This window comes from Mytilus edulis, chromosome 3 (genome assembly GCF_963676685.1).
Source record: "Mytilus edulis chromosome 3, xbMytEdul2.2, whole genome shotgun sequence".
In the NCBI taxonomy this organism is placed as follows: Eukaryota; Metazoa; Mollusca; class Bivalvia; order Mytilida; family Mytilidae; genus Mytilus; species Mytilus edulis.
The window spans coordinates 40,858,957-40,883,820 of record NC_092346.1 but is presented as its reverse complement, the minus strand read 5'-3'; the positions used below and the strand labels follow the sequence as shown (position 1 = coordinate 40,883,820).

The 24,864-nt window shown below is 31.1% G+C and overlaps 2 protein-coding genes across 11 annotated transcripts in view; one reads left to right on the top strand and one right to left on the bottom strand.

The window, feature by feature from the left end:
• LOC139516517 (phosphofurin acidic cluster sorting protein 2-like) overlaps nt 1-24,864 on the top strand; it is a 47,856-nt gene that overhangs the window by 3,909 nt on the left and 19,083 nt on the right. For 5 of the 10 annotated variants that reach the window (XM_071306673.1, XM_071306674.1, XM_071306675.1 and 2 more), the window contains exons 2-12: nt 1,791-1,878; nt 3,198-3,287; nt 4,070-4,195; nt 10,787-10,946; nt 11,710-11,879; nt 12,820-12,882; nt 13,743-13,897; nt 15,232-15,289; nt 17,807-17,860; nt 18,833-19,000; nt 24,342-24,446. In XM_071306673.1, coding sequence (XP_071162774.1) covers nt 1,791-1,878; nt 3,198-3,287; nt 4,070-4,195; nt 10,787-10,946; nt 11,710-11,879; nt 12,820-12,882; nt 13,743-13,897; nt 15,232-15,289; nt 17,807-17,860; nt 18,833-19,000; nt 24,342-24,446 — 1,237 coding nt within the window. Of the gene's footprint in view, nt 1-1,790; nt 1,879-3,197; nt 3,288-4,069; nt 4,196-10,786; nt 10,947-11,709; nt 11,880-12,819; nt 12,883-13,742; nt 13,898-15,231; nt 15,290-17,806; nt 17,861-18,832; nt 19,001-21,884; nt 21,906-24,341; nt 24,447-24,864 lie in introns of all 10 variants that reach the window. The other 5 variants (XM_071306680.1, XM_071306679.1, XM_071306677.1 and 2 more) reach the window with 2 other exon arrangements.
• On the bottom strand, nt 4,719-6,854 carry LOC139516521 (complement C1q-like protein 3). The gene is made up of 3 exons (XM_071306683.1): nt 6,750-6,854; nt 6,392-6,454; nt 4,719-5,152 (listed from the first exon to the last, which is right to left on the bottom strand). The coding sequence occupies exons 1-3, from the start codon at nt 6,829-6,831 to the stop codon at nt 4,734-4,736; spliced, it is 564 nt and encodes a 187-aa protein (XP_071162784.1). The 5' UTR covers nt 6,832-6,854; the 3' UTR covers nt 4,719-4,733.

Here is a 24,864-nt window from a genome sequence, read left to right as displayed (position 1 = left end):
AACCTACTTTAGTGGGCTAAAATCAATAAAGTACTTCCTTTCAAGTCATGCATGGTAAAAATTTACTTCTCCTTTGACAAGTTTATTGCGTTTCTGATAAGTGTTTGCAGAACATTAATAAAAAAAAAAAATTAAAAATTGTGACAAGATACCAACTTTGTACATTCCAAGTGTAACGGTATATTTACATGTATTTTTTATTAAATTATATTTATTCACCTAAAATATCCAGTAATATTTACTGCTGAAGTAAAATCAATCCAACGAGCATTGGTACAATGCTAAGAGACGTAATTTCGATTGAATTTTCCAAAGACTCTTTACATCATTATCGGGAAACAAAGTGTGTTCTAACGTCTGTCAAATCTGAAATCGATTTTGTCAAGTCATTGGGCATTTATTTTCACACAGGATCGTATGTAACATTATGCACATAGGAAAAATAATAGACCCCCGGCGGATTCTCTTTGAAAATTGTATTTTCCTCTTTTAAACAAGACGAAACAAGTCTACAGATTATGTTTGCTAACATCCCGTTGGAAACAAAAACGATGTTTAGACCTAGTATTTCGTAAATCAGGCCGTAATGGTGTGATCACATGTTAGTCACATGTTTCACGTATGACCGGAAATGAATAGACAAACAATTTTAATTAAAAAAAAGGAAATAACTGGACTTATGTTTCGTGTGAAATGTAACGCATAACGATAACGTCATTTTCTAACTGAATTATTACGAAGAACAGAACTAGAATGTAAATCCTCTCTGATTTACCTGTTTGAACATCTCGCGAGAGTTCATATTTGCATATTGTTATAAAGAATTCTATTACAACAAAGCAGGTTACATCATCTAAAATATGCGTTACGAAATCGGACTCCAAAGTCACGCCACTGTTCTCACACCTGCTACAGAAATACTTATAATTCTCGGCATTTTCTGCTGACTATTCTTATTGGTCGATGTTCTTTATTTTTTGAAAGCAAAAGTTACGAATTTGCCGGTGACGATTATCTATAAATCAGTCCGCGTTATGCTCTTCGGAAGCAAAAAGTAACGTGAGAAACGACACAAAAATACGGTTGTAGAATCTTTGAAATTCGTATATTTCAATTTTTTTTCTAGGGAAGAGTAGCATACACTTGTATGTTGATAAAAATAATGGCATCTTTAGATGTAGTTACAACTTTTCTTACAGTAATTCACATTTTATCACTTTTCTATAGTTATACTATAGGAAACGGAGCCCAATAGCAAATTATGGTCCATATTCCCCATTTCCATTTTCAATTTTATGAACTCATTTTTGTTTTTAAACATATATATATCATGTATATAGACTATTACATTGATACAAGTGGATTATCAGATTTATTCAATCAACATAGTTTAATTTATAATTTAACTTATAAATTTAACTATGGAGATTGGATATCTTACTATGTAATAATCTGTTTCTCTAATGATTAAAAGATAAATTTCCTTTTCAAAATCCCCTTCGAATGCCTTCCACTATCCACAAGGTTGTCAATTCCATTAACACCTGTTAGGACATTTTGATCATATCAGGGAGCTGAGAAAGAATATGACCCTGTGATTCAACCAATCATTTTCTGAGATCACCGGCAACCACACGGTTTAAATTTTTTTTATACAATGGGTTTGGAAAAAGATATTTTTCAATAGAATTAGAGAAACATGTATATTACATTTAGTAATATCAGTTAGGCTGTATCTGTTTCTAACTGACTTTCAATATTGAACTATAAACATTTACTTCCTTTTACAGATTGTGCAGTTTAACCCTTGACAGGTTGCAGGTTTTAAAGGCACTTGAAAATGATTTGGCAACAGTTATTATTGCTGTTAAAATGCAGGTAAATTACTCAATATACATGTTGTGAAATGAATTTTAATTTAATGAGTCCAGGTATGTTGAAAATGGCAAAAAAAAATAATCAATTTCTATAAATGTATCATCATAAAAAAATGAGTTGTGAATATGATAAGGTTATGTTGTGGTGCAACTGGAAACATCATCCCTTTTACCACAGAAGATCGTCAGTACAATGTATATGTATACAACCAATTTGTATAATTACCACCAAGTGTCATAAAAGATAAAGATATAGATGCATCTGATAATAATTAAACACTTGTTAAGTCACAAAACATTGAAATACATAGTATAAAAAATTGTGTGTGATGTTTAAAATCCATATACCAAAAATATTTTTTGTGTGTCTCAAGGCAAATATTTTCATATCACATTCACAATGTCCTATGATGCATTTCCCCCCAGAAATTACCCCATTTCAACATGGGTACCTGTAGTTGTTCATTCATAAATCTGATAAAAGTTTATTTTCTTCATATATAAGATTTAGGAATAGATTCATGTGAAAATAAAGAAAACATAGTTGGTTAGATGAAGTTTTCTATTATCTTGATCAATAATGATTTAAGGTTGAGTTCATGAAGATCTTCGACGTCATGATAGAATTCAATCACCAGAACACATTTGTGGCTTGAATTTTCAAGGTTTTTTAAGTTATTTAAGTTAGTTACTTCATTTGAAAAAAAATTGTGCAGGGATCAATATTTACATGTATCTAGTGGTTCAGGTGTATGTTTTGGAACCTTTGTATGTATTAAAGGTAAAGTCTGTAGAAAAAGTGGAAGAGATTAAGTAAATCATGCTTAATCAGTGAATGCATGTTTTTTTTTCAAAACATATTGATTTTAGATAAATATTATACTGTTATAAGTTTTATTTATTTTTCAGTATTTTGACTGCGTACACAGCCATTTCTTCTCTTTTTGCGCCATCGGTAAAGTCCTTTTTAAAAAGACTGTTGAAATAAAAACAATAATCAGGGGGGGATCCAGCTATTTTAAAAAGGGAGGGTCCCATCCCAGGACAAAAAAAGGGGGGGTTCCAACTATATGTCCCCACTCAAATACATTGATCGGCAAAAAAAAGGGAGGGGGGGGGGGGGGGGGGGGGGTGTCCAACGCCCTGGATCTGCCACTGATACTGACTTGTCTCACAAATAATAATCTTAATCAAGATGTTACATGTAGTTATTATGTTTAATTTTTGAAAAGAAGTTATTGAACAATAAATTAAATTATTAAAAAAAAAAACTCTCAGTTTGTTGTACATTGTAATACAACCAATGTATCTATTTTTCAGGGTTCTAAAAGAATATTACGATCCAATGAGATATCAGTTCCTGCTAATGGATTATTAGATACAGAATTGGACTTGTCCTTCTCATTACAGGTAAGTTCATATTATCAATGTTTGGATGGAAGATTGACTGAAATGATTGTGACTTATGGAGTAATAGGCATTTCAATTTTGAGTCTCAATTAAATGCATGTGGGCACCACCATTCTTAAACCCTCAGGGAAAAAATTGGGTTGTTATCGCTGTGTCTATCTGTATTTTTCAAACAAATATTTTGGTAATAGATATAAAGTTTGTTTTATAGTACAAAAATGTATATACAGTAGTATTGGTCATCCTCGTGACAGTAATGAGTTAAAATGTGTGATACACTTACTACATGTACTTGTTCCATAAAACTTTAAACTTTTCAATATGTAATTGTTGAAGGAACTTTGTCATACTAAGTGAATAATTAGGATGCCACACATGGCTGAAGGAGGGGCAGGACCTTTTTCGGACATTGGGATTGGGTTTTTAAGCTCAGGATTTCAGGATTCAGGAATTGTTTTTTTTTAATTTGGGGATGTTGGGATTTAAATTTCTTAAATTTGGGACCTCAAGATTATATGTTTTTGAGCAAGTGATTTCGGGATCCCGACCCCTCCAACCCCCTCAATGCTCCATACAAATAATGCTATCAAAATTTGAAAATTCAAGATTTTGTTTTCTTGATACCTGTAATGTTGCAATTTGTGCAATAATAAGAACATCACAAAAATTTCTGAATCTATTTCTTGAAAATAAATATTCTCTCTGTACGTAAACCATATTGCATATATATGTATGTTATATATGTGTGTACATGTATGTGTGTATCCAAATATATTTTGCAGTATCCCCATTACCTGAAGAGAGATGGTAATAACTTGCAAGTGATGCTACAGAGGAGAAAGAAATATAAAAATAGATCAATTCTGGGTTACAGAATTCTGGCCATTGGTCAAGTGAACATGGATCAGGTACACATTTTTTATATCAGCTCCAAAAATTCCAGCTTTTTCATTTCCTATGTTACAACATATTAAAAAGAAGATGTGGTATGATGCCAATGAGACAACTATCAACAAAATACCAAAATGACACAGACATTAACAACTATAGGTCACTGTACGGCCCTCAACAATGAGCAAAACCCATACATGATTCTTTTAAAGTTGATGTTTGATTTGGAGTGTAAGTTCAGACATTTTTATTGAATTAAGGCTTTTTAGCTCAATGTTTCTTCTCACATACTTTTTATAAAAACAATCATGACAAATACTTTTTTTGCGATAAAATTCTAGGTTTTCAAACTCCTTTATCACAAAAACTCTGACACAGACCTATCAATGATGTTTCATAGTAGTCTTGCCTTCAAATGGACATACAGGATTAAATAATTGTCATTTCATACCCTTGCAAAAACCATTTTTGTAAAGGTTTAAAAGACACAAACTTTAAAAACTGTCATTAAATCTTCATTTATAATTTAACAATACACTTATAGTTTAATTTCTTTTATTGTGCTATGAGATAGCCAGAAAATGAGCTATACAAGTTACTTGTATCACTGTGAATTGTATGACTGCCATGGGACTTTACTTCAACATGGTCTCCTTTCTTCAGCTTTAATATAATATTGGCTGTTCCTGTCGTATAAGTAGAACCTTTCAGCCAAACACTTTGTTGTTTGGTATTATTATGAGACAGGTAGACATGCAGATATTTTCCATTATCAGACATGACTGTATAAGAAAACTGATAAACTCCAGCAACAGGTGCAGTAAAAATACCAGTGGTTGGGTTGTAGCCATTGCGTATATTGGTGACAACTTTGTCAAACTTGATAACGCCATTGTCTCCAGGGGTTTGTGGTTGAGTCAGTACTGAAGAAAATGCTGGGATTTTGGTTCTACTTTGACACTGACAGACCTTATCTAAAATAGATATAACATGTACATGTTTAAAAAAATAAAGAAATGACAATTATTTTCACATCTTGAAAATAACCAAAATTGCATGAAGTGTGAGCCATTATATAGAGAAAATATTTAAAACATCAATTTATTATTCTAATGCAATTTTTAGGTAACAATTTTTTTCATTGGCTAAAACTTACCTTCAAATCCACAGTTGACCAGGCGTTAATAAGGAGGGACCTGCCATTTTGAATTGAACAAATGTTTGATTACTACAATAATATCAAAAATCAAATAACACCTTTTTAATATAATTTTATCTAAATTTGAATTGTAGGTGTAACATATTAACATCCAGTTTGTAAGTTTTCATTTGTATAACCTCACGGTTTAGCCATGATGTCCTTGCGCATAAATCATTTATGAAGTTTTGTGAAATTCGTTTGTATGTCAAATTTATATTTTTTTTCAAGCTTTAACGTATCATTTCTTTTTTGTAATGCATTAGAATCGGAATAACAGTACTGTAGTTAAAGATTTACTACCATCAATTTTGATTTGAAGGTCTCAAATATCTGTTTTACTGTCTCCACTATGTGTCGCCAGTAAAACTGCATTTGCGACTGTCAAATCAACAATTGACGGTGGCAACTCTTCAACTACAGTACTGTTATTCCTAAATTCTATTTCTGTGTGTCAAGTGTATAAGAATAAGTTTGTTAGTGTGTACAAAAAAGAAAATTGAATTCAGTAACATCCATTATTTAGTTCATGAACCTGTAAACTTAAATGACACTAAAGATAAAACTCAACAGTAGCATATTGTCAAATGTAACAAACAAGTCTTTGAACAAGTTAATAATTACATTAGATGTATATTTCATTATAATACGTTATTCTGATTGGCGAATTGCACATCACATATTATTCTGTAAGCAGTTGCATGAGACAATAACATTTCATTCATGATGACACGAGGTCCCACAATAAAGTGCACAGGTAAATTTAAAAATTTAACTTCATGAAAATCGTGTTTTTATAATCCTAGCTAAAAAATGTAATTATAAGTATTGAATGCTTCTTTTTGTAACTTTATAGGATTGTAAAAGCGTTGACCGTGCGTACATTTTTAGAATGAAGCGCTTCTGCGCTTCATACAAAATGTACTTCGGTCAACGCTTTTACACCCCAATAAATTTACAAAAAGAAGCATTCAATTCTTAAATGATAATCATAATAATAAGTTATAAAACTTACCTGGACTTTTATCGTGTTTATGTTTCATGGCCATTTCTAGGAGATCACCAAGAATCGAACACTCTGAAAATAAATATTGTGTCAAATAATGTTTTGATATAAAAGTGTTTAGTTTATAATTCAACTTATATGCTTAATGTTTTCTGGTATTTATTGTTATAGTGAACTCACTTAAATGGTGAGTTCATTATGATAAAATTGGAAAAAATATTATTTTTAGCTTTTTAAAGTTGGAAACGGCAATAAATAGTAAATTTGAAGCACTGTCTATTATCCAGTAAATATGTATTAGTACTTTATAATTTTTTTTTTTCTTGTTATCTCATTAAATAGCTGAAAAAGAGTTAATTTTATTTACCTAATTTAGTGTCACATGATCCCATTACCATTTCTGCAATTAATGATAGTGTCAATACAAACATGTAGTGTGTCAACTTCATCTTGAAAGTGACTCGGGACAAACTTAAAATAATCTGTACTGTTACACTTTTATACTGCTATTGCATTGTAGTAATCATTTAAACCAAGCTGTTAGATGAAATGGATATTGATAATGAGTTTTTGTCATGCACTATAACATGACAGGAATACTAATAATTCAGATTAAATTTCGGTCTGTTGGCAGCCAGTTTCTTTTAGTGGAGAATGCCAGGAAACCACCTTTGGCAGGAAAACTGTCATTCCTTTTTAGTTCAGATTGGAGACAAACACACTTCACAACAAGTAGGGTTTAAAGTCACAACATCAACAGTTAACAAACTAATGATCCATGTGAATGAACAACTTAGATAACTTTAAATTTGTCACCATGGACTAACTTCATATATACATTTGCCACTTTTAATAGGGTAATTGATACCTAGTATTCTTTAGAAAAGCTGTTGGTGACTTGATGGGAAATACAATTTCTTTGTAAAATAATATTTGTCCACTACCTTGTCCACCATCTACTATTAATCTAATGGGTGTCTTATTATTTTTATACGACCGCAAACATTTTAATTTTCGTCGTATATTGCTATCACGTTGGCGTCGTCGTCATCGTCTTGCATCGTCTTGAGTCGTCCGAATACTTTTAGTTTTCGCACTCTAACTTTAGTAAAAGTGAATAGAAATCAATGAAATTTTAACACAAGGTTTATGACAACAAAAGGAAGGTTGGGGTTGATTTTGGGAGTTTTGGTCCCAATATTTTAGGAATAAGGGGCCAAAAAGGGCCCAAATAAGCATTTTCTTGGTTTTCGCACAATAACTTCAGTTTAAGTAAATAGAAATCTATGAAATTTTGACACAAGGTTAATGACCACAAAAGGAAGGTTGGGATTGATTTTGGGAGTTTTGGTCCTAACAGTTTAGGAATAAGGGGCCAAAATAGGGCCCAAATAAGCATTATTCTTGGTTTTTGCACAATAACTTTAGTTTAAGTAAATAGAAATCTATGAAATTTAAACACAAGGTTTATGACTACAAAAGGAAGGTTGGTATTGATTTGGGGAGTTGATATCCCAACAGTTTAGGAATTTGGGGCCCAAATAAGCATTTTTCTTTTTGGTCCCAACAATTTAGGAATAAGGGGCCAAAAGGTCCAAAATTAAACTTTGTTTGATTTCATCAAAAATGAATAATTGGGGTTCCTTTGATATGCCAAATCTAACTGTGTATGTAGATTCTTAATTTTTGGTCCCATTTTCAAATTGGTCTACATTAAGGTCCAAAGGGTCCAAAATTAAACTTAGTTTTTGACAAAAATTGAATCCTTGGGGTTCTTTGATATGCTGAATCTTAAAATGTACTCAGATTTTTTATTATTGGCCCAGTTTTCAAGTTGGTCCAAATTGGGGTCCAAAATTAAACTTTGTTTGATATCATCAAAAATTGAGTAAATGGGGTTCTTTGATATGCCAAATCTAACTGTGTATGTAGATTCTTAATTTTTGGTCCCATTATCAAATTGGTCTAAATTAAAGTCCAAAGGGTCCAAAATTTAACTAAGTTTGATTTTAACAAAAATTGAATTCTTGGGCTTTTTTGATATGCTGAATCTTAAAATGTACTCAGATTTTTTATTATTGGCCCAGTTTTCAAGTTGGTTCAAATCAGGATCCAAAATTATTATATTAAGTATTGTGCAATAGCAAGAAATTTTCAATTGCACAGTATTCAGCAATAGCAAGAAATCTTCAATTGCACAATATTGTGCAATAGCAAGAAATTTTCAATTGCACAGTATTGCGCAATAGCAAGAAATATTCAATTGCACAGTATTGTGCAATAGCAAATATTTTCAATTACACAGTATTGCGCAATAGCAAGAAATATCTAATTGCAATTTCAATTGGAGTTATCTTTCTTTGTCCAGAATAGTAGTTGAATCAAATTAAATCATTGTTTTATACAATATATATAATTCATATTTCAATTGGAGTTATCTTTCTTTGTCCAGAATAGTAGTTGAATCAACTTAAATCATTGTTTTATACAATATACAATGTATATTCACTTTTACTTCCAACTGATAAATTAAAACAATCTTTACCATTCAGTGATAACAAGCACTTTATTTTACATTTTAATATTTTATGATGTATTTAAATGAGTAGTTATTGTTGCAAACTCCATTAGAAATTTGAATTGAGATCAGTTTTGGAAAAAGGGAAAGGGGGATGTGAAAAAAAAAATGGGGGGGGGGGGGTTAAATTTTTCTCATTTCAGATATCAGAAATAAAAAAAAAATTTCTTCAAACATTTTTTTGAGAGGATGGCCGCCATGGCTAAAAATAGCTATATTAGGATACATTTTTAGCTCACCTGGCCCAAATTGTACTAAGTCAAGGTCTATCTGCCCTGATATTTTCAGATGAATTGGACAATGGGTTGTTGGGTTGCTGCCCCTGATTTGGTAATTTTAAGGAAATTTTGTCTGTTTTCGGTTATTATCTTGAAAATTATTATAGATAGAGATAAACTGTAAACAGGAATGATGTTCAGCAAAGTAAGATCTACAAATAAGACAACATGATCAAAATGGTCAGTCTTATTGCCCTTAATAGTAATTTTTTACCATTTTTTTTCGTAAATTTTTGTAATCTTTTACAAAAATCTTTTCCTCTGAAACTACTGTACCAAATTTAACCAAACTTAGCCAAAATCATAATTAGGATATTTAGTTTATAAAATGTGTGCAGTGACCCACCCGGCCAACCAACCAAGATGGCCACCATGGCTAAAAATAGAACATAGGGGTAAAATGTAGATTTTGGCTTATAACTCTGAAACCAAAGCATTTAAAGCAAATCTTACATGGGGGTTAACATGTTTATCTAGTAAAAATCTATCTGGGACAATATCCCTAATGCGCCTTGAAATGAGGAACTCAAAAGTCACGTGTAAACAAAAAATCTCTGTGTAGTGATATTTGACACATTTCTATGATAAACAAGTGACTAAGCTGAACCATTTGTGTTAATTTAGAAAGTAAGGGAACACAGAATAAATGTGTAAAAACTATGGAGCCATTAAATGTGTTAAAAGTATTAAATTTTTAAAGAACTTATTGTGTCAAAAATGGGATTTTTTACCATGAGGAGCCACATCGCAAAAGGATACTCGGGGTTTGCTAATTTACGGAAAAATGAATCACACTTTGTACCCCAAAAATTTAACCACATATGTAAAAATGTCTCAGCTTCGAAACAAGCCATCATACATATACAAGTTTATGATATGGGCTGAGCAACAGAAGAAAACGTTACCATTACCGCCTATGTAGAAACAATTGCGCATATTGCCCCATCTGCCCTGAAATTTTCAGATGAATTGGACAACTGGTTGTTGGGTTGCTGCCCCCCAATTGGTAATTTATAAAGAAATCTAGCCACTTTTGGTTATTATATTGAATACTATTATAGATAGAGATAAACTGTAAACAGCAATAATGTTCAGCAAATTAAGATCTACAAATAAATCAACATGACCAAAATGGTCAGTTGACCCCTTAAAGAGTTATTGCCCTTTATATTCAATTTTTAACCATTTTCATTAATTTGGTAAATTTTGGTAAGTTTTTACAAAATGTTTTCCTCTGTAACTAAAGGGCCAAGTTCATTACAGATAGAGAAAATTGTAAGTAGCAAGAATGATGAGTAAAGTATGATCTACAAACACACCACCATCACCAAAACACAATTTTGTCATGAATCCATCTGTGTCCTTTGTTTAATATGCACATAGACCAAGGTGAGCGACACAGGCTCTAAAGAGCCTCTAGTTTGCACTGTGGTGGATAATTGTCTCATTGGCAATCATAGTGATCATACCATGTCTCTTTTTTTATATGAAGTATTTTTAGCTCTGGAAATTAAGTATTTTAAAACTTTTTTTCATAAATTATTTCAGGTTCTACAGAAAAATGTTGACAAAGAATTACATTTATTCAGTGATGCCAAAGAACACACCAAACATGTAGCACAAGTGAGAATGGTGTCATTATCTAGTCAACCAGTGGACCATGTAGAAAATGGACAAAGAAAAACAATATCATCAGATGTAGAAGTTGGTAAGATATTATATGGCATTGCAATTTAATCATTTGCACACAGATAATGATCAGATTGAGGATCTGGAAAAAGAGTTTGTCTTCTTTAATTCCTGAATTTTTAGTTTTGTTTTTCCATTTTTTTTTATTTCTTTATATTCTCTAGGCTATTTTTTTTAAACCAGTGTTTAAGAACACCAATTCTTAAACTCTGATTGTTTAACTTAATCTATCACTATATAATCTATATCTAACAATTATGAAAAAAATATTAATTTGTCTATACTTACACTATTTTTGAATAAGGCTGAAGGCCTAAGCATGTATTTTTTAATGCTGTTAGTCTTCAGAAAATCATGTGGGCCTATGGTCTTAATGATAGACCAGTTTCCATTACTGTCATCTACCTATGTATGACTTGTTCTTTTAACGATTCAGGGACTCAATTTTTGTCAAACATTGCTTTCTTGGGTATTGCTGTAAACGTAGAAATACGAGCGTTTATAATTTATAACTAAACACCATCCTTGTAGAAAGTAACACGATTTATTCACCCTGCATCAATTATACAGACGTAACATGAAATACAAAACACAATGCATACACTCAGACAGTTCAAACCATTTTCCGTCCAAAAACAACTCTCTCCGCTCACGTCACTTTCACACAACATTAAAATATAAAAAATAACGTTAACACTGTTTTGTGTTGTGTAATCATGGACATGAATACAAAGTCACAGTCACAACAGGTATTTAACAAATAACTTTTTAATCCCAAACAGATCGATCACCTGATGTTGACAACGACTCAGATGATGATGAGAATGAGGATGATGTTGAATATTGGTCTAATAACGAACTAAGTGACTTTGAACCAGTCTTGATTGGGCGGCCTCGGAAATCTAGTCGAGGGAAAATACATGCATCGAGAGGCAGGGTTGGAGCAGCACAGGTAAGTTGGTGAAATAACTTGTTTAACTTGAGATATGAAATTGAGAATGGAAAAAGGGAATACGTCAAAAATACAACTTGACAGAAAAGTAGAAAACAGCCCAAAAATCACAAATGGGTCTTAAATACAGCAAAATAATACAAAAATATATTATGGTTCAGCAAAAATGGACCTCATACTAAACTCTGAAACGTATAAATGAACCAAAGTTTAAAAAACATATAAGACTATCAAAGGCTAGAGTTTTCTGATTTTGGCCAGATGCAAACATGTCGTTAGTTAATGTGATTCATATGTGTTTCTGGTTCTTTGTTTTTTTATATAGGTTAGACCATTGTTTTTGCCGTTTGAATAGTTTTACACTAGTCATTTTTTGGGGCCCTTTATAGTTTGCTGTTGGATGTGAGCCAAGGCTCTGTGTTGAAGACCGTACTTTGACCTATGACGGTTTACTTTTACAAATTGAGACTTGGATGGAGAGTTGTCTCCTTGATACTCATATCTTCTTATATCTAATTAGTTCCACAATTTTAGACAACACTGTCATTGAACCTGTAATTTTTTTCTTCAAAGAGGAAAAAAAACATCAAATAACAAGGCAATGCATGACAAATCATTGGTTAAATTCAAATAATGTACAGTTCATATTGATAAGAAATTAAAGTTGATCTCAGTTTCAATTTGGTAGAGGAAATCAAGACCTTAACCTGCTCAAAATTGGCTTCTATTTTTTTTCAAACTGGCAACAAATTAGTGTAGATAGTGATTTTTCTGATTCCAACTGTTTTGGAGCCAGAGAAGCTTTTGCTGTATGTTTCTTTGTATGTTGTGTGTAACAGATCACAGAATCTTTTGTAGTTGCATCAGCCATAGCATTCTATAATATAAGATGTATTATTAAAATATTCCCTGAAAAATATTCAAATTATCTGCATTTTAGCAACAGAGAAATATAAAACAAAGATTCATAGCATTACTGAAGAGATTCAGGATAACAGAGGAGGTTAGTTGTATATATATCATTATTATATACTTAGAGAAAATAACATATAATTTTTACTGTATCATAGCATTAAATTAAAGTGAATTCCATATTTTACCGAAATGGTGTTTAGCGTGCTTCGATAATTATCACATGGCATTTCGGCAAGTCAGCAAATTCCGGAAAATACATCTCAATGGTACGTTGTCAGTGAAAAACATTACAAAATAGGATACTAAACAATTATTTGTATACTGGAAAGTATATTGTGTAAAATAGGTTATGTCTGATGACCTTGCAATTGAACCTTTCAGCTGATGCTAAAATAGATTAGCAGGATAAAGCACAAATAACAATCTTTTAATCCAGCCTATGTATTACCCTGTTGAAATGGTAGTGACAGTGTATACTATGCTACCATTTCCATTCTCAATTTTACCCATGAAGAAAGTTTATATGAATTTGTCTCTAAATCTAGAAATATTTGTATTATGTATAAACCTTTCATGAAAATATGTTGGACTGGCTAAATATGCAAGGGATTAATTTTTTTTTTATTAGAAACATTGAAAAAAATCATGCCTTTGCATTTTTCTGTGTTACTGTAAATTCAGAAATTATTGCGTGCATTTATTATTTTGATTTTGTCATTTTAGACTAAAATGCGATTTTTATCTTTGCCATGTTGAGAAAAAATCCTATTAAATTCATTTAAAGAATACCAAAACTCGAGTTTAAATTATTGCAATTATAACTATGTTGCATTTTTTGCAATAATAAAAACATCTCTATAATTTCTGAATTTACAGTACTTAAATTGGAATCTAAAGCTTGAGCATGCTTCATATAAAAAATGGCTAATGTTCTGATATCTTTATCAGGGTCTAGAATCTGAAGGGGATCATGGTCTGGAAATTGCTAATCCTGATGCTAGTGTAGATATTGATGAATTATTTGATGAATTAGAAGACCTAAGTGACAGCGGACCAGAATTAGATACAGTCAGTGTAATGTCCACTCCAAAACCACGTCTCAAGTATGTATAGTCCAACAATAATCTATGTAATGGTAGATCCCAAGCCATGTTAGATAAGCTGCCAACTTCAACAGCCAGGTTAAGATATCATTTGAAATGTGTGTCAACTCCAAAACTTAGTCTAGGCTTTGATATTGATAAAACCATGTCTCAATAATGAATTACAAAAGCTGTAAAACAAGATAGAGTAAGCCAAATTTTTCAATTCCACCCTATAAAATTTCAAAAGTGTGGTATTTAGCAAGTACTAAATTATCAGAAACATATAAAAAAGAAGAGAGTATATTTGCCAATGAGACAACTCTTCACAAGAGACCAAATAACACAAAAAGTAACAAATATAGAGAACTGTACAGCCTTCAACAACGAAAAGCCCATACAGCATAGTCAATATATTAAAGTCATAGATATGACAAACATGACAAATTTAAAAGAATTTAAACCAGGAAACTAACAGCTTAATTTATGTAAAAAAAAAATTTAACACTGCAACAAAACATGTCAATTCTGATATGAAATTTCAGTTATTGTCTCAAGTGAAAATATGTAACACAGCAGCACCAATAATTTGAATGTCAGAATTGCATTTTGAGTTTCAAATGTTATTTACTCCTATAATGAGACAGGAATATAGTGTATCTTTAATGTTGGATTATGTCTCACTGGCTTTAAAAATAATTGAGAACTTGAGGGGGTAGGAGTTGTATCACCAATGTCAGTGTTTATTTAAGTTATGATATGGTCAATTCAACATAACCCTGAATCTAATAAGTCAAATAATTTTTGCATGCAGGTGTATTGACCCTTCCTTGCACTATTTTTACACTAAATGGGGTCAGTAAATATATGTCAATTGTTGGTCTCAGAAAAGACTTGAGTTTTATATAAAAAATCTTACAGTAAAAAAATAATTGAGAACTTGAGGGGTAGGAGTTGTATCACCAATGTCAGTGTTTATTTAAGTTATGATATGGTCAATTCAACAGAACCCTGAATATAATAAGTCAAATAGTTTTTGCATGCAGGTGTATTGACCCTTCCTTGCACTATTTTTACACCAAATGGGGTCAGTAAATATTTTTTAATTGTTGGTCTCAGAAAAGACTTGAGTTTTATAAAAAAAAATCTTACAGTAAAATAACCTTGATGACTAATTCATTTTAATCAACGAAAATTGGTATCCAACGAATAATAATAAATCCACAGTATGAGTACCTTTTATCATATGATTATGTTTTTATAAAATGCAGATCATTTTTGAATGATTTCTAGAAAATATACTTTAAAATTATGGAATACCTGTATAATAATTAATTATTGTTATTTAATTTTAGACCTTTCTTTGCGGGCAAAGCAGGGAATGAAGATATGGCTGAATCTATGAAATCTGGGGTAAGCAAATACATAATAAAATTGAGAACAGAAACGGGGGAAAAGGTCAAAAAGACAACAACCTGACCGAAGAGCAGACAACTGCATAGGTCACCAATGGGTCTTCAACACAGTGAGGAAAATTCAGCACCCTATGTGTTACTCAGCTGGCCCCTAAATAAAATAAGCCTATAATGATATATATAAATAGCAATTAGGTGTATTTTTATACGACCGCAAAAATTGATAATTTTTTGGTAGTATATTGGTATGACCTTGATGTCGTCAACAGCATCCGAAGACATTTGGTTTTCGCACTATAACTTTAGTATAAGTAAATAAAAATCTATAAAATTTTAACACAAGGTTTATGACCACAAAAGGAAGGTTGGAATTGATTTTGGGAGTTTTGGTCCCAACAGTTTAGGAATTAGGGGCCAAAAGGGTTCAAAATTAAACTTTGTTTAATTACATCAAAAAATGAATTATTGGGGTTCTTTGATATGCCAAATCTAACCATGAATTTAGACTCTTAATTTTTGGTCCTGTTTTCAAATTGTTTTACATTAAGGTCCAAAGGGTCCAAAATTAAACTTAATTTGATTTTAACAAAAATTGAGTTCTTGGGGTTCTGTGATATGCTGAATCTAAACATGTACTTAGATTTTTGATTATGGGCCCAGTTTTCAAGTTGGTCCAAATCGGGGGTCCAAAATTAAACTTTGTTTGATTTCAACAAAAATTTGAATAAATGGGGTTCTTCAATATGCTGAATCTAACCATGTATTGAGATTATTTTTTTTATTTCGGCCCAGTTATCAAATTGGTCCACATTGAGGTCTAAAGGGTCTAAAATTGAACATTATTTGATTTCATAAAAAATTTAATTCTTGGAGTTCTATGATATGCTGAATCTAACCATGTATTTAGATTTTGGATATTGGACCATAATAGGTAAATGTCCAATTTAAAATTTTTAAGTTTTTAAGTTTAAGTTCTTAGACCAAATTCATTCTGTGTCAGAAACCTATGTTGTGTCAACTATTTAATCACAATCAAAATTCAGAGCTGTATCAAGCTTAAATGTTGTGTCCATACTTGCCCCAACTATTCAGGGTTCGACCTCTGCGGTCGTATAAAGCTGTGCCCTGCGGAGCATCTGGTTAAACAGTAAACTGATCTAAAGTGTTTAGTAAATTGAAAAGTCTGTTTTACAGCTAATTTACTACTGCATGTAGATCAAGACTTTGTTTATCTTGCTTGCTTTGTTTGTATATTGTACAATTATATTGGGTAACATCCAATTAAATTTAAATATAATATATACAGGTTTAACTATGCCTATATATATTGTTTAAAGATGTCAATCTTAATTACTAAGCTTAAATAAACATTTATACAAACAAAGCAAGCAAGCCAACTAAAGTTTTACTCTACAAGCATTAGGAAATAAGCTGTAAATCCAAGACAGTTTACAAGCAGGGTTTCCGCCGGCGGTTGCTGTTTTCGCAATTTGCGAAAAAATAATAATTGTGGCAATTAAAATTCGTCATTGGCGAAAGAATTTGGCGAAAGAAATATATATAACGATTTATTTTCAACCATCTTGTTTATTTACCTTTTCGGGATTCTCGGACTTTACCTGATCAGACAATACTCGGAATTCACCTTGAACTCGTTAAGATTTTGACAGAAAATCAATAATCAGCTGATTGCATTTTATAGCTGTCGACATCAAAGGACTACTTAATAAAGGTGTTGATTGTATTATATGACAAAATGATATGGTTAAATGTCGTCCGTCACATGTCAAATAAAGGATTTATTAACCAGTTTGCGACGAACGTGTTTGATGCAAAATTTTGACGATTCCTCTCCTTCTTTTAATGATAGTCCAGAAAAGAAAACTGTTGTTATGACGAAAAATGTTCAAAAGCAAGAAAGGTCTCTGGTTTAAAGCTTTATCATTTAACTTTAATTTATATAATTGATTTGAGTGGGTTCTTTAAAGTCACTACAGTGACACACCTGTTACAAGCATGGTTTTACTTATTTACGATGGTCTAGAACAGAAAACTGTCGTTATGAAGAAATCTATTCAAAAGGTTGGGAACAACCCCTCGAATGAGAGTACGGTAACCCTTCAATTTAATGACTACACCTTACATGAGGGATCAATTTCAAGTGGTAAAAACTTTTGTTTTGTTATAAAAACCACTTCTTAGTACAAAAGGGTATTATTTTATTTTGAAGAAACTTTACAACATCTTTCAGGTATCCAAGAATTTTCTATATTCCAGGACTTATATCTTCTTTATATTTAAAAGTAAGTGGTCCCCTTCTTGTAAAGTTGTTCAATATATTTGTGTTACTAGTACTTGGCAAAAAAAAAAAATAAAGTGGCAAAAAATATATTGTTTTGGCGAAAGAGGTGGCGAAAAAAATATTTGACCCAGGGGAAACCCTGTTTACAAGATTAAAGAATTATTTTGTGTAATTTATTTTTATAAAGAAATATAATGTGTATAATATTTTCAGGAGAGTGGTAGAATGAGCGATGATGGTTCCAAGAAAAATGATTGCGACAGTCATGTAAGTTTCAATGTAATTTGGAGCATGTAGTATTTGATGCATTTTGATACCAGTTATCAGTTATTAGTGTCACTGTGTGTCCCTTGTTTGGATTTAAAATTCATCCTTAATATATTTTATATACGCATGAAGTGATGTTGATCGTTGTATATTTAAATGATGTGCTATTAATACGTAAAATGAAACCCTTTATGCAGTTGGAATGGGTATTGAAATTTTTCCTCTCCAGATGGTTAAACATTTCAAATTCAAACTGTCATTAGATTTTTTCAATGTGAAAACAACTCAAATTAAAATGAATTGGTAGTTTGAATATTTGTCTGAGGATGAAATGATTTAAGTTTGAAATATAGTTATGCTCTGCAACTAAGATGGAGATTTATCCGATTCCTTGTGAAAAATAAAAGATAGATGATTTGGTAATTTCATTACAAGAATGACAACACTGTATGATAAGTGTAATGTCCTTGAGCATACTACCTCCTTTAGTTTTGTCAATCATCCATGCTTTTCTTCATAAGCTGTGTAAGATGAAAATTCATTTTACATAGGACTTCCAGAAGAGTTCTAAACAAGTAAAAAATTTAGAACCTTTGCAATGCCTAATAACATGAATAATCACGAGATTGTGATAAGCTTATCATGTCTCCCTTGGAAAAAATCAAAATGGGGAACAACAATTTTTTTATGTAGTATTTCATAAAATCATGTTTTGAGCTTTGATCACGATCAAATAATGCAATGGTGACCAGGAGTTCATGCCCAAATTGTTGAAGTTGACTTTTTGGCTGACAATAAATGTTGCTTTTTGTTTTCTTTTGCACTTTTTTTTAATATATAAGTTTAAGAACAACTTGCAAAAGTATAAACAATTATTCCTCTTTTGAATTCTAAGACTAATTTGCATGTTTTCGTGTATTTTATTTCTGCACAGTAGTAACATTTTATTACACCTAATATTTGGTTATATAGGAACAGGATATAGAACAGTCTGTAAGTGAACCTAATACACCTGACAGGAACCGACTTTTCGTTAAACAAGAATTTAATCACAAACGCAGTCGATCGTACAGAGAGAAAAAGATAAATCATGACAGTTTCCCTAGACGGCATAGTACGGGTGTAGTCAGCCAGACCGTGGTGTGTAATGGTTTGGTGTGGTGCTATAATATTTTAAATACTCTCTCTTCTTTTACATTATCATCAATAATAGTAACAAGCATGGAAGTATGAATATTCAATAATCTAAGCATGTTGAAATGTATATATTTGAATAACTGAATATTTATGAATGAGACTGGAATGAAAATATATAAAGAAGAGCATGTGTTGATTGGTTATTGACAAAGTCCTTAAGCTTTATTGAAAAATTCTGCATTTTCGCTTGAAGGCAAAGTTTACAGATTTCTATTGAATAACAAGATTTTAAAATGTTGTATCAATTGAGCACAAATATAATCATTTCATGACAAAAATTTAAAAAAAATCAAAACTTGATGTAATTTCCTTGCTCTATTTTGTTTTGGATTTGAAATAAGAATTGATATAATAACAAAATTTGAATTTCGCAGTAAGACTCACTATGGCTAAAAATGACTTGTCCTTGGACAGGCTTTCAAAATGGGCGTAATACGTTTCCGCAATTTAGCTAATATCCAGTTTTAATTTTCTGCATTTTCGTGCATTACTTTTTTCAAAATGAAAATAGATTCTACATTTCTACATTTTTACCTGTATTTCACATGTAAAAAAAATGGGAAAAATGACATATAAGACTTTATTTTATTATAGTATTTTTTCTTGATTTGTATTTTATTATGGATTTCTTTGGTATAAAGTGAAAGTATTGTACAGTTTTCTTGTTTGTTTTGTTTTGCAATGTTTGCATTTTTATACGCCCGGGACGGGACGTATTATGGTATACTGTTGTCCGTCCGTCTGTCCGTCCGTCCGTCTGTCCGTCCGTCGTCCACACTTCGGACAATAACTCAAAAACACCTTCATCAATTTCCATGAAACTTAAGTGAATTGTTTATATCTATTGACGTAAACTCCCTTTTAATTTTGTTTTTTTTAAATTTCAGATTTTAAGTTTTGGATTTATGGGGCTTTATTCATAAAAAAGGGGGGATTTTCAACACTTCGGACAATAACTCAAAAAGGCTTTCACCAATGTCCATGAAACTTTGGTGAATTGTTTATATCTATTGATGTAAGCTCCCTTTCGTTTTTTTTTAATTTCAGATTTTAAGTTTTGGATTTATGGGGCTTTATACATAAATAAAGGGGGATTTTTAACACTTCGGACAATTACTCAATAAGGCTTTCACCAATGTCCATGTAACTTTGGTGAATTGTTTATATCTATTGATGTAAGCTCCCTTTCAATTTTTATAAATTTCAGATTTTAAGTTTTGGATTTATGGGGCTTTATTCATAAAAAAAGGGTGATTTTTTACACTGAGGACAATAACCCAAAAAGGCTTTCACCAATGTCCATGAAACTTTGGTGAATTGTTTATATCTATTAATGTAAGCTCCCTTTCAATTTTTATAAATTTCAGATTTTACATTTCCGTGTTATGAATTTTTATGCTTAAAAAAGGGGGGATTTTTCCAATTTTGGGACTATAACTAACACTTTCACAAAATTTTATGTATGGATGAAAAATTAAAAAAACAAACTTAGTTAAATTTGAGGTAGCCTTAATAGTGCCAATTTTTTTGTGCATTTTTATTTATTATTTGTATTTGACAGGGCTCACACTATTTCTAGTTGATCATATAAATTCATTTAAAGCATAAAAGACAAGTTAAAAGAGCAACGGGCGTATCATGCGCCTAAGCGCAGCCCTTTATTGATTTTGTTGCCTTTTATAGCTGACTATGTGGTATGGGCTTTGCTTATTGTTGAAGGCCAAACGGTGACATATAGCTGTTAATTTCTGTGTGATTTGGTCTCTAGTAGTTTAGTGGTTTTTGATGGTTCATGTCTCTACTCATATTTGATATTTTGTAAAATGTTTTTTTATGTATAATTTTCGTTTGAATTGATTCACACTTTTTATTTCGGGCCTTCTCTAGACAACTTTACAGTACGGATTTTGTCATTATTGAAGGCCTAAATGTTGCCTATGATTGCTCACATCCACTTCACACTGATTTGAATTCTGGTGGAATATTTAACACTGGGCATAAACAAAATAGCAACAAACAAACAATCAATCAATTTACAATTAAAAACGAAAAATAGGCATTAGCTACATATTAAGACGAATAATCCCAGAATAATCCAATAGTGTTTTAAGAAGCGTTAAACACCAAACACTACTGAAGAACGAAAATAAAACACGCCCCAGGTTTACCTGGCAAAAGGAAGAGACATACATTAAAAATAAAAATGCCCTTTAACAAAATCATTGTAAAATAAATGCGGAAAAGAGTACTACAAAATGGGGAAAAGTATGAATTTTAATGAGGAAACGTAGTGCTAAATTGCTGAAACGTAAAAGGCCGCTTCAAAATACCTCATTGAGAACCCTGTAGAAATTCAAAGTACTGCCACTATGTATACCTTGCCTTAAAAGATCTCTTCACCAAAAAAGATAAAATGTATTGTCATCAGCTTGAAAAAGGGACAAATTAACAGAATGCTCTTACTTTTGTCCACACTTACTAAATTATATAGAATGCAGATATAGAATATATTTATATATTTAAACAACCACTCTTAACCAGCTATTGCAATTTTATGTAAAAAAAGTTAACAGTTTGAAAGGTGATAATATTTAATAATTTAAAAAAAAATATCTGTATTTGTTTTTACTTATTGATGATAATGTTTGAACCATAATCTTTTGTTACCACATAGCAGTAGAGCTTCGTTTTAGAAATAGAAACTCCTGGCTGCAGAAATCCGACTCTTTATTTATGAGATATACCAACAGTTTGTGATGTTTTTACCGTTGGAAATGAAGTTAGCTTTTCCATATAAATTATTTAAGACTTTTATTACATTTTATAGTACATGTATATTGCAACATCGGTAGGTTTATATTTCTTGTATGCTTTTAATTTTATTAATCAAATATTTTGTTATATATATGCTAAATTAACAATTAAGCTAATGTATATCAAAATAAAGATAGAAAATTAATATGAATTTCTTGATTGTCCGATTGCAGAAATTGCTTTTACTGCCTTGCTTTTAATTGAACAATTAAAAGATTGCTCCTTGGCTTATTCTATCTTCAAAACTAGAGCTGTAGTTGTTCCTAGCTCTGCCAAACTGTTTAAACATAGATTTTGATAAAGCTTATAAATTCAGCAGTTAGTTATATGTGTGCTAAGATAATGATAAGCATGGTCTGTGAAGAATCTCCCCATCTATTGTTAGCAAATGGTTCTTTGACTTTTCATTCAGGTACCATCAGCTTTTAAGGGCTTTATATTTCATAAAATATATCTCACTTGCTTAAATATGCAGCCTGTTCCTTTTCCATTGCAAATGATTTATAATTCATGTAATAGATATGATGACATAAATTAATCTTTCTTTGAATTTATATGTTTTATTATATTAAAGCAATGTTGCCAAAACAACATGCCAGATGGGAATGTGTTCTTATCTTCCCCTGGTACTTTATTATTTGCCCTTTAAGGTAGATTGATGGTATACCGCCATCTTGGATTGTACAATCCCAGTACAAATTCGGTCTAGTTATTTGCCAAAATCTGCAAATTTGGAGACACATTTGCAATTTAATGGTTATACTGTTTATTTATATTCCGAAAAATTGATGATTTATGGTATTATTCAAAATTTAAAAAAAAAAAAATCATTTTTTGGGGGTTTTGGAATCATTTTTTCAAATGAGCCATTTAAAGGGAGATAACTCTTTTAGTAAAAATTTATACTGGACTAATAGAGGTAATTTTCAACGACTCATAGCTTGAAAAATAGCACGGTGACCCACACTTTTTATTATATTTTTGAAAAAAAGCATTGTAAAATCTTCATTTTGGCAAATTATAAGACAATTCTGTCTCAAAAAGTATATACTTATGATCTACCTTAATTAAAATCAAAACATTATCTTACTGAGTGTTTTTTCAAGCTTCAGTTTAGAGTCAAAGTCTATCTGTCATAGTTAAGCAGATTTATTTGTCTGTAACAGATTTAGATTACTAATAGTTTATCATTTGTAGAACATTATAACATGTGTAGGACTTTACTAAAAGCCCAACTGCACTATTTTAAAGTAATAAAAATTGCAAGAATGATGCCTATTTATTTAGTCAGAGTGATTTGTATTGAATTAAACATGCTTCTGTAGCTTTGGAGATGTTTTTGATAGAATTATGTATAATATTTGCAGTCACCCCTTACAGATCAGGCTTTTTCATTGTTGATAAACAAAACATGCAAATCAAAATCCAAAATATTTTCCACAAAAGGGATGCAATAATTACATGGAAAGTCAACACTTAATGCCAAATTTAAAAAAAAATAAGTTTCACTATGTCACATTTATTTTTCACTACATGTTAGATTTGCAAGTAAATAGTATGACGGCACTTTGATTGTATTGTATTAGCAACTTTTTATATAGTTTCTGAAATAGAGATTATACAAAACCATGTAATGTCTTGATCCTTTATATAAGGATGAAGTTTTTTCACTAGTAATTTCTTTCTTTTGCTTGTATTAATTACATTATTAACCTAACATGATCTTAGTACCTACATTCCAAGGGAAACTGTATGTTATATGGAAATTTGTATTTATTATAAATTATACATTCCTGTCCTATTGACAGTAGCAGATCAAATCAAAGTGATAGTTTTTGTTCAGTAATTTGAAGACATTTAGGCATTTCATACCTTATATTCATAGAAGTCAAAGGTTATATGACTTGTTGACATTGTTCTGCACATCTGTCCAAGATTGTGTAGGAGTAGCACCACCTAAGTTTTTGTCACTTAACAGTACTTCAATTAAAGTCACAGGCACTCATTTACAATAGTGAATTCTAACCTTTTCTGTTACATTTGTAAAATTTTCAACTGTAATTCCATTTCAAATGAAAAAGTACACTTACCCAAAAGTAAAGTGAACAAAACTTGAATCTTCTGTTTTTAAGCTTCAGGCAAAGTTGTGGATTTACTTCAAATGTCATAGATTGTTTATATAACCAATAAGAAAAATAGCAAGTCCTTCTGTGTCTGATATATCATTTGTCTAGACAAAATTTGGTGATTTATGAAGTATTTTTGACATTATTGCAAGTGTTGATATATTTTATTTTATGTATTAAATTTTGAAAAAAGGGAAGTAACCTTTTGTTGTGGCACTTTTAGATATATATCATTTAAAGCAGCAAAGTGTTTCTTTTTTTGAAAATTTTAATGTCTCTGAAATGTGTTTGTGCTTTCATTGTAATGATTTAATCGAAACATTTGTAAAAATTATGTTTTGTAGCCAAGAAAAGCATTATTGGATCAATTAAGTGCAGTGTTAGCAGGTTCAGATGATCAGCTACCAGACAATATAATTCTAGTCAATACTGCTGATTGGCAGGGGCAGGTTAGTTGGTAACTCTAATCTGCTTTCTATAGTAAACTTTACTGAATTAATGAGATTCAGTTACATTAGATATAAAAAAGAAGATGTGGTATGATTGCAAACAAGACAACTCTCCACAAGAGACCCAATGACAGAAATTTTAAAACAGCTATAGGTCACCGTATGTTCTTCTACAATTAGCAAAGCCCACACTGCATAGTCAGCTATAAAAGGCCCAGATATCACAAATGTAAAACAATTCAACGAGAAAACTAACAAACCTAATTAATGCACAAAAAAAGAAACGAAAAATAAATATGTAAAACAGCAATAAATGACAACAGTGTTTTCCATTCGGCATTTAAGCCGGGTGTGCCGACCACCTTCTTTTGAAAGCCGACCACCTTTCGATTTTAGGAGGTGGTCGGCTTTTTTTACA

Coding starts and splice junctions, on each gene's coding strand:
- LOC139516521 (XM_071306683.1), bottom strand. CDS start 6,831: ATGAAGTTGACACACTACATGTTTGTATTGACACTATCATTAATTGCA. Junction 6,455..6,749: donor ATCATGTGACACTAAATTAG/GTAAATAAAATT, acceptor ATTTATTTTCAG/AGTGTTCGATTCTTGGTGAT. Junction 5,153..6,391: donor TAAACACGATAAAAGTCCAG/GTAAGTTTTATA, acceptor TATCTATTTTAG/ATAAGGTCTGTCAGTGTCAA.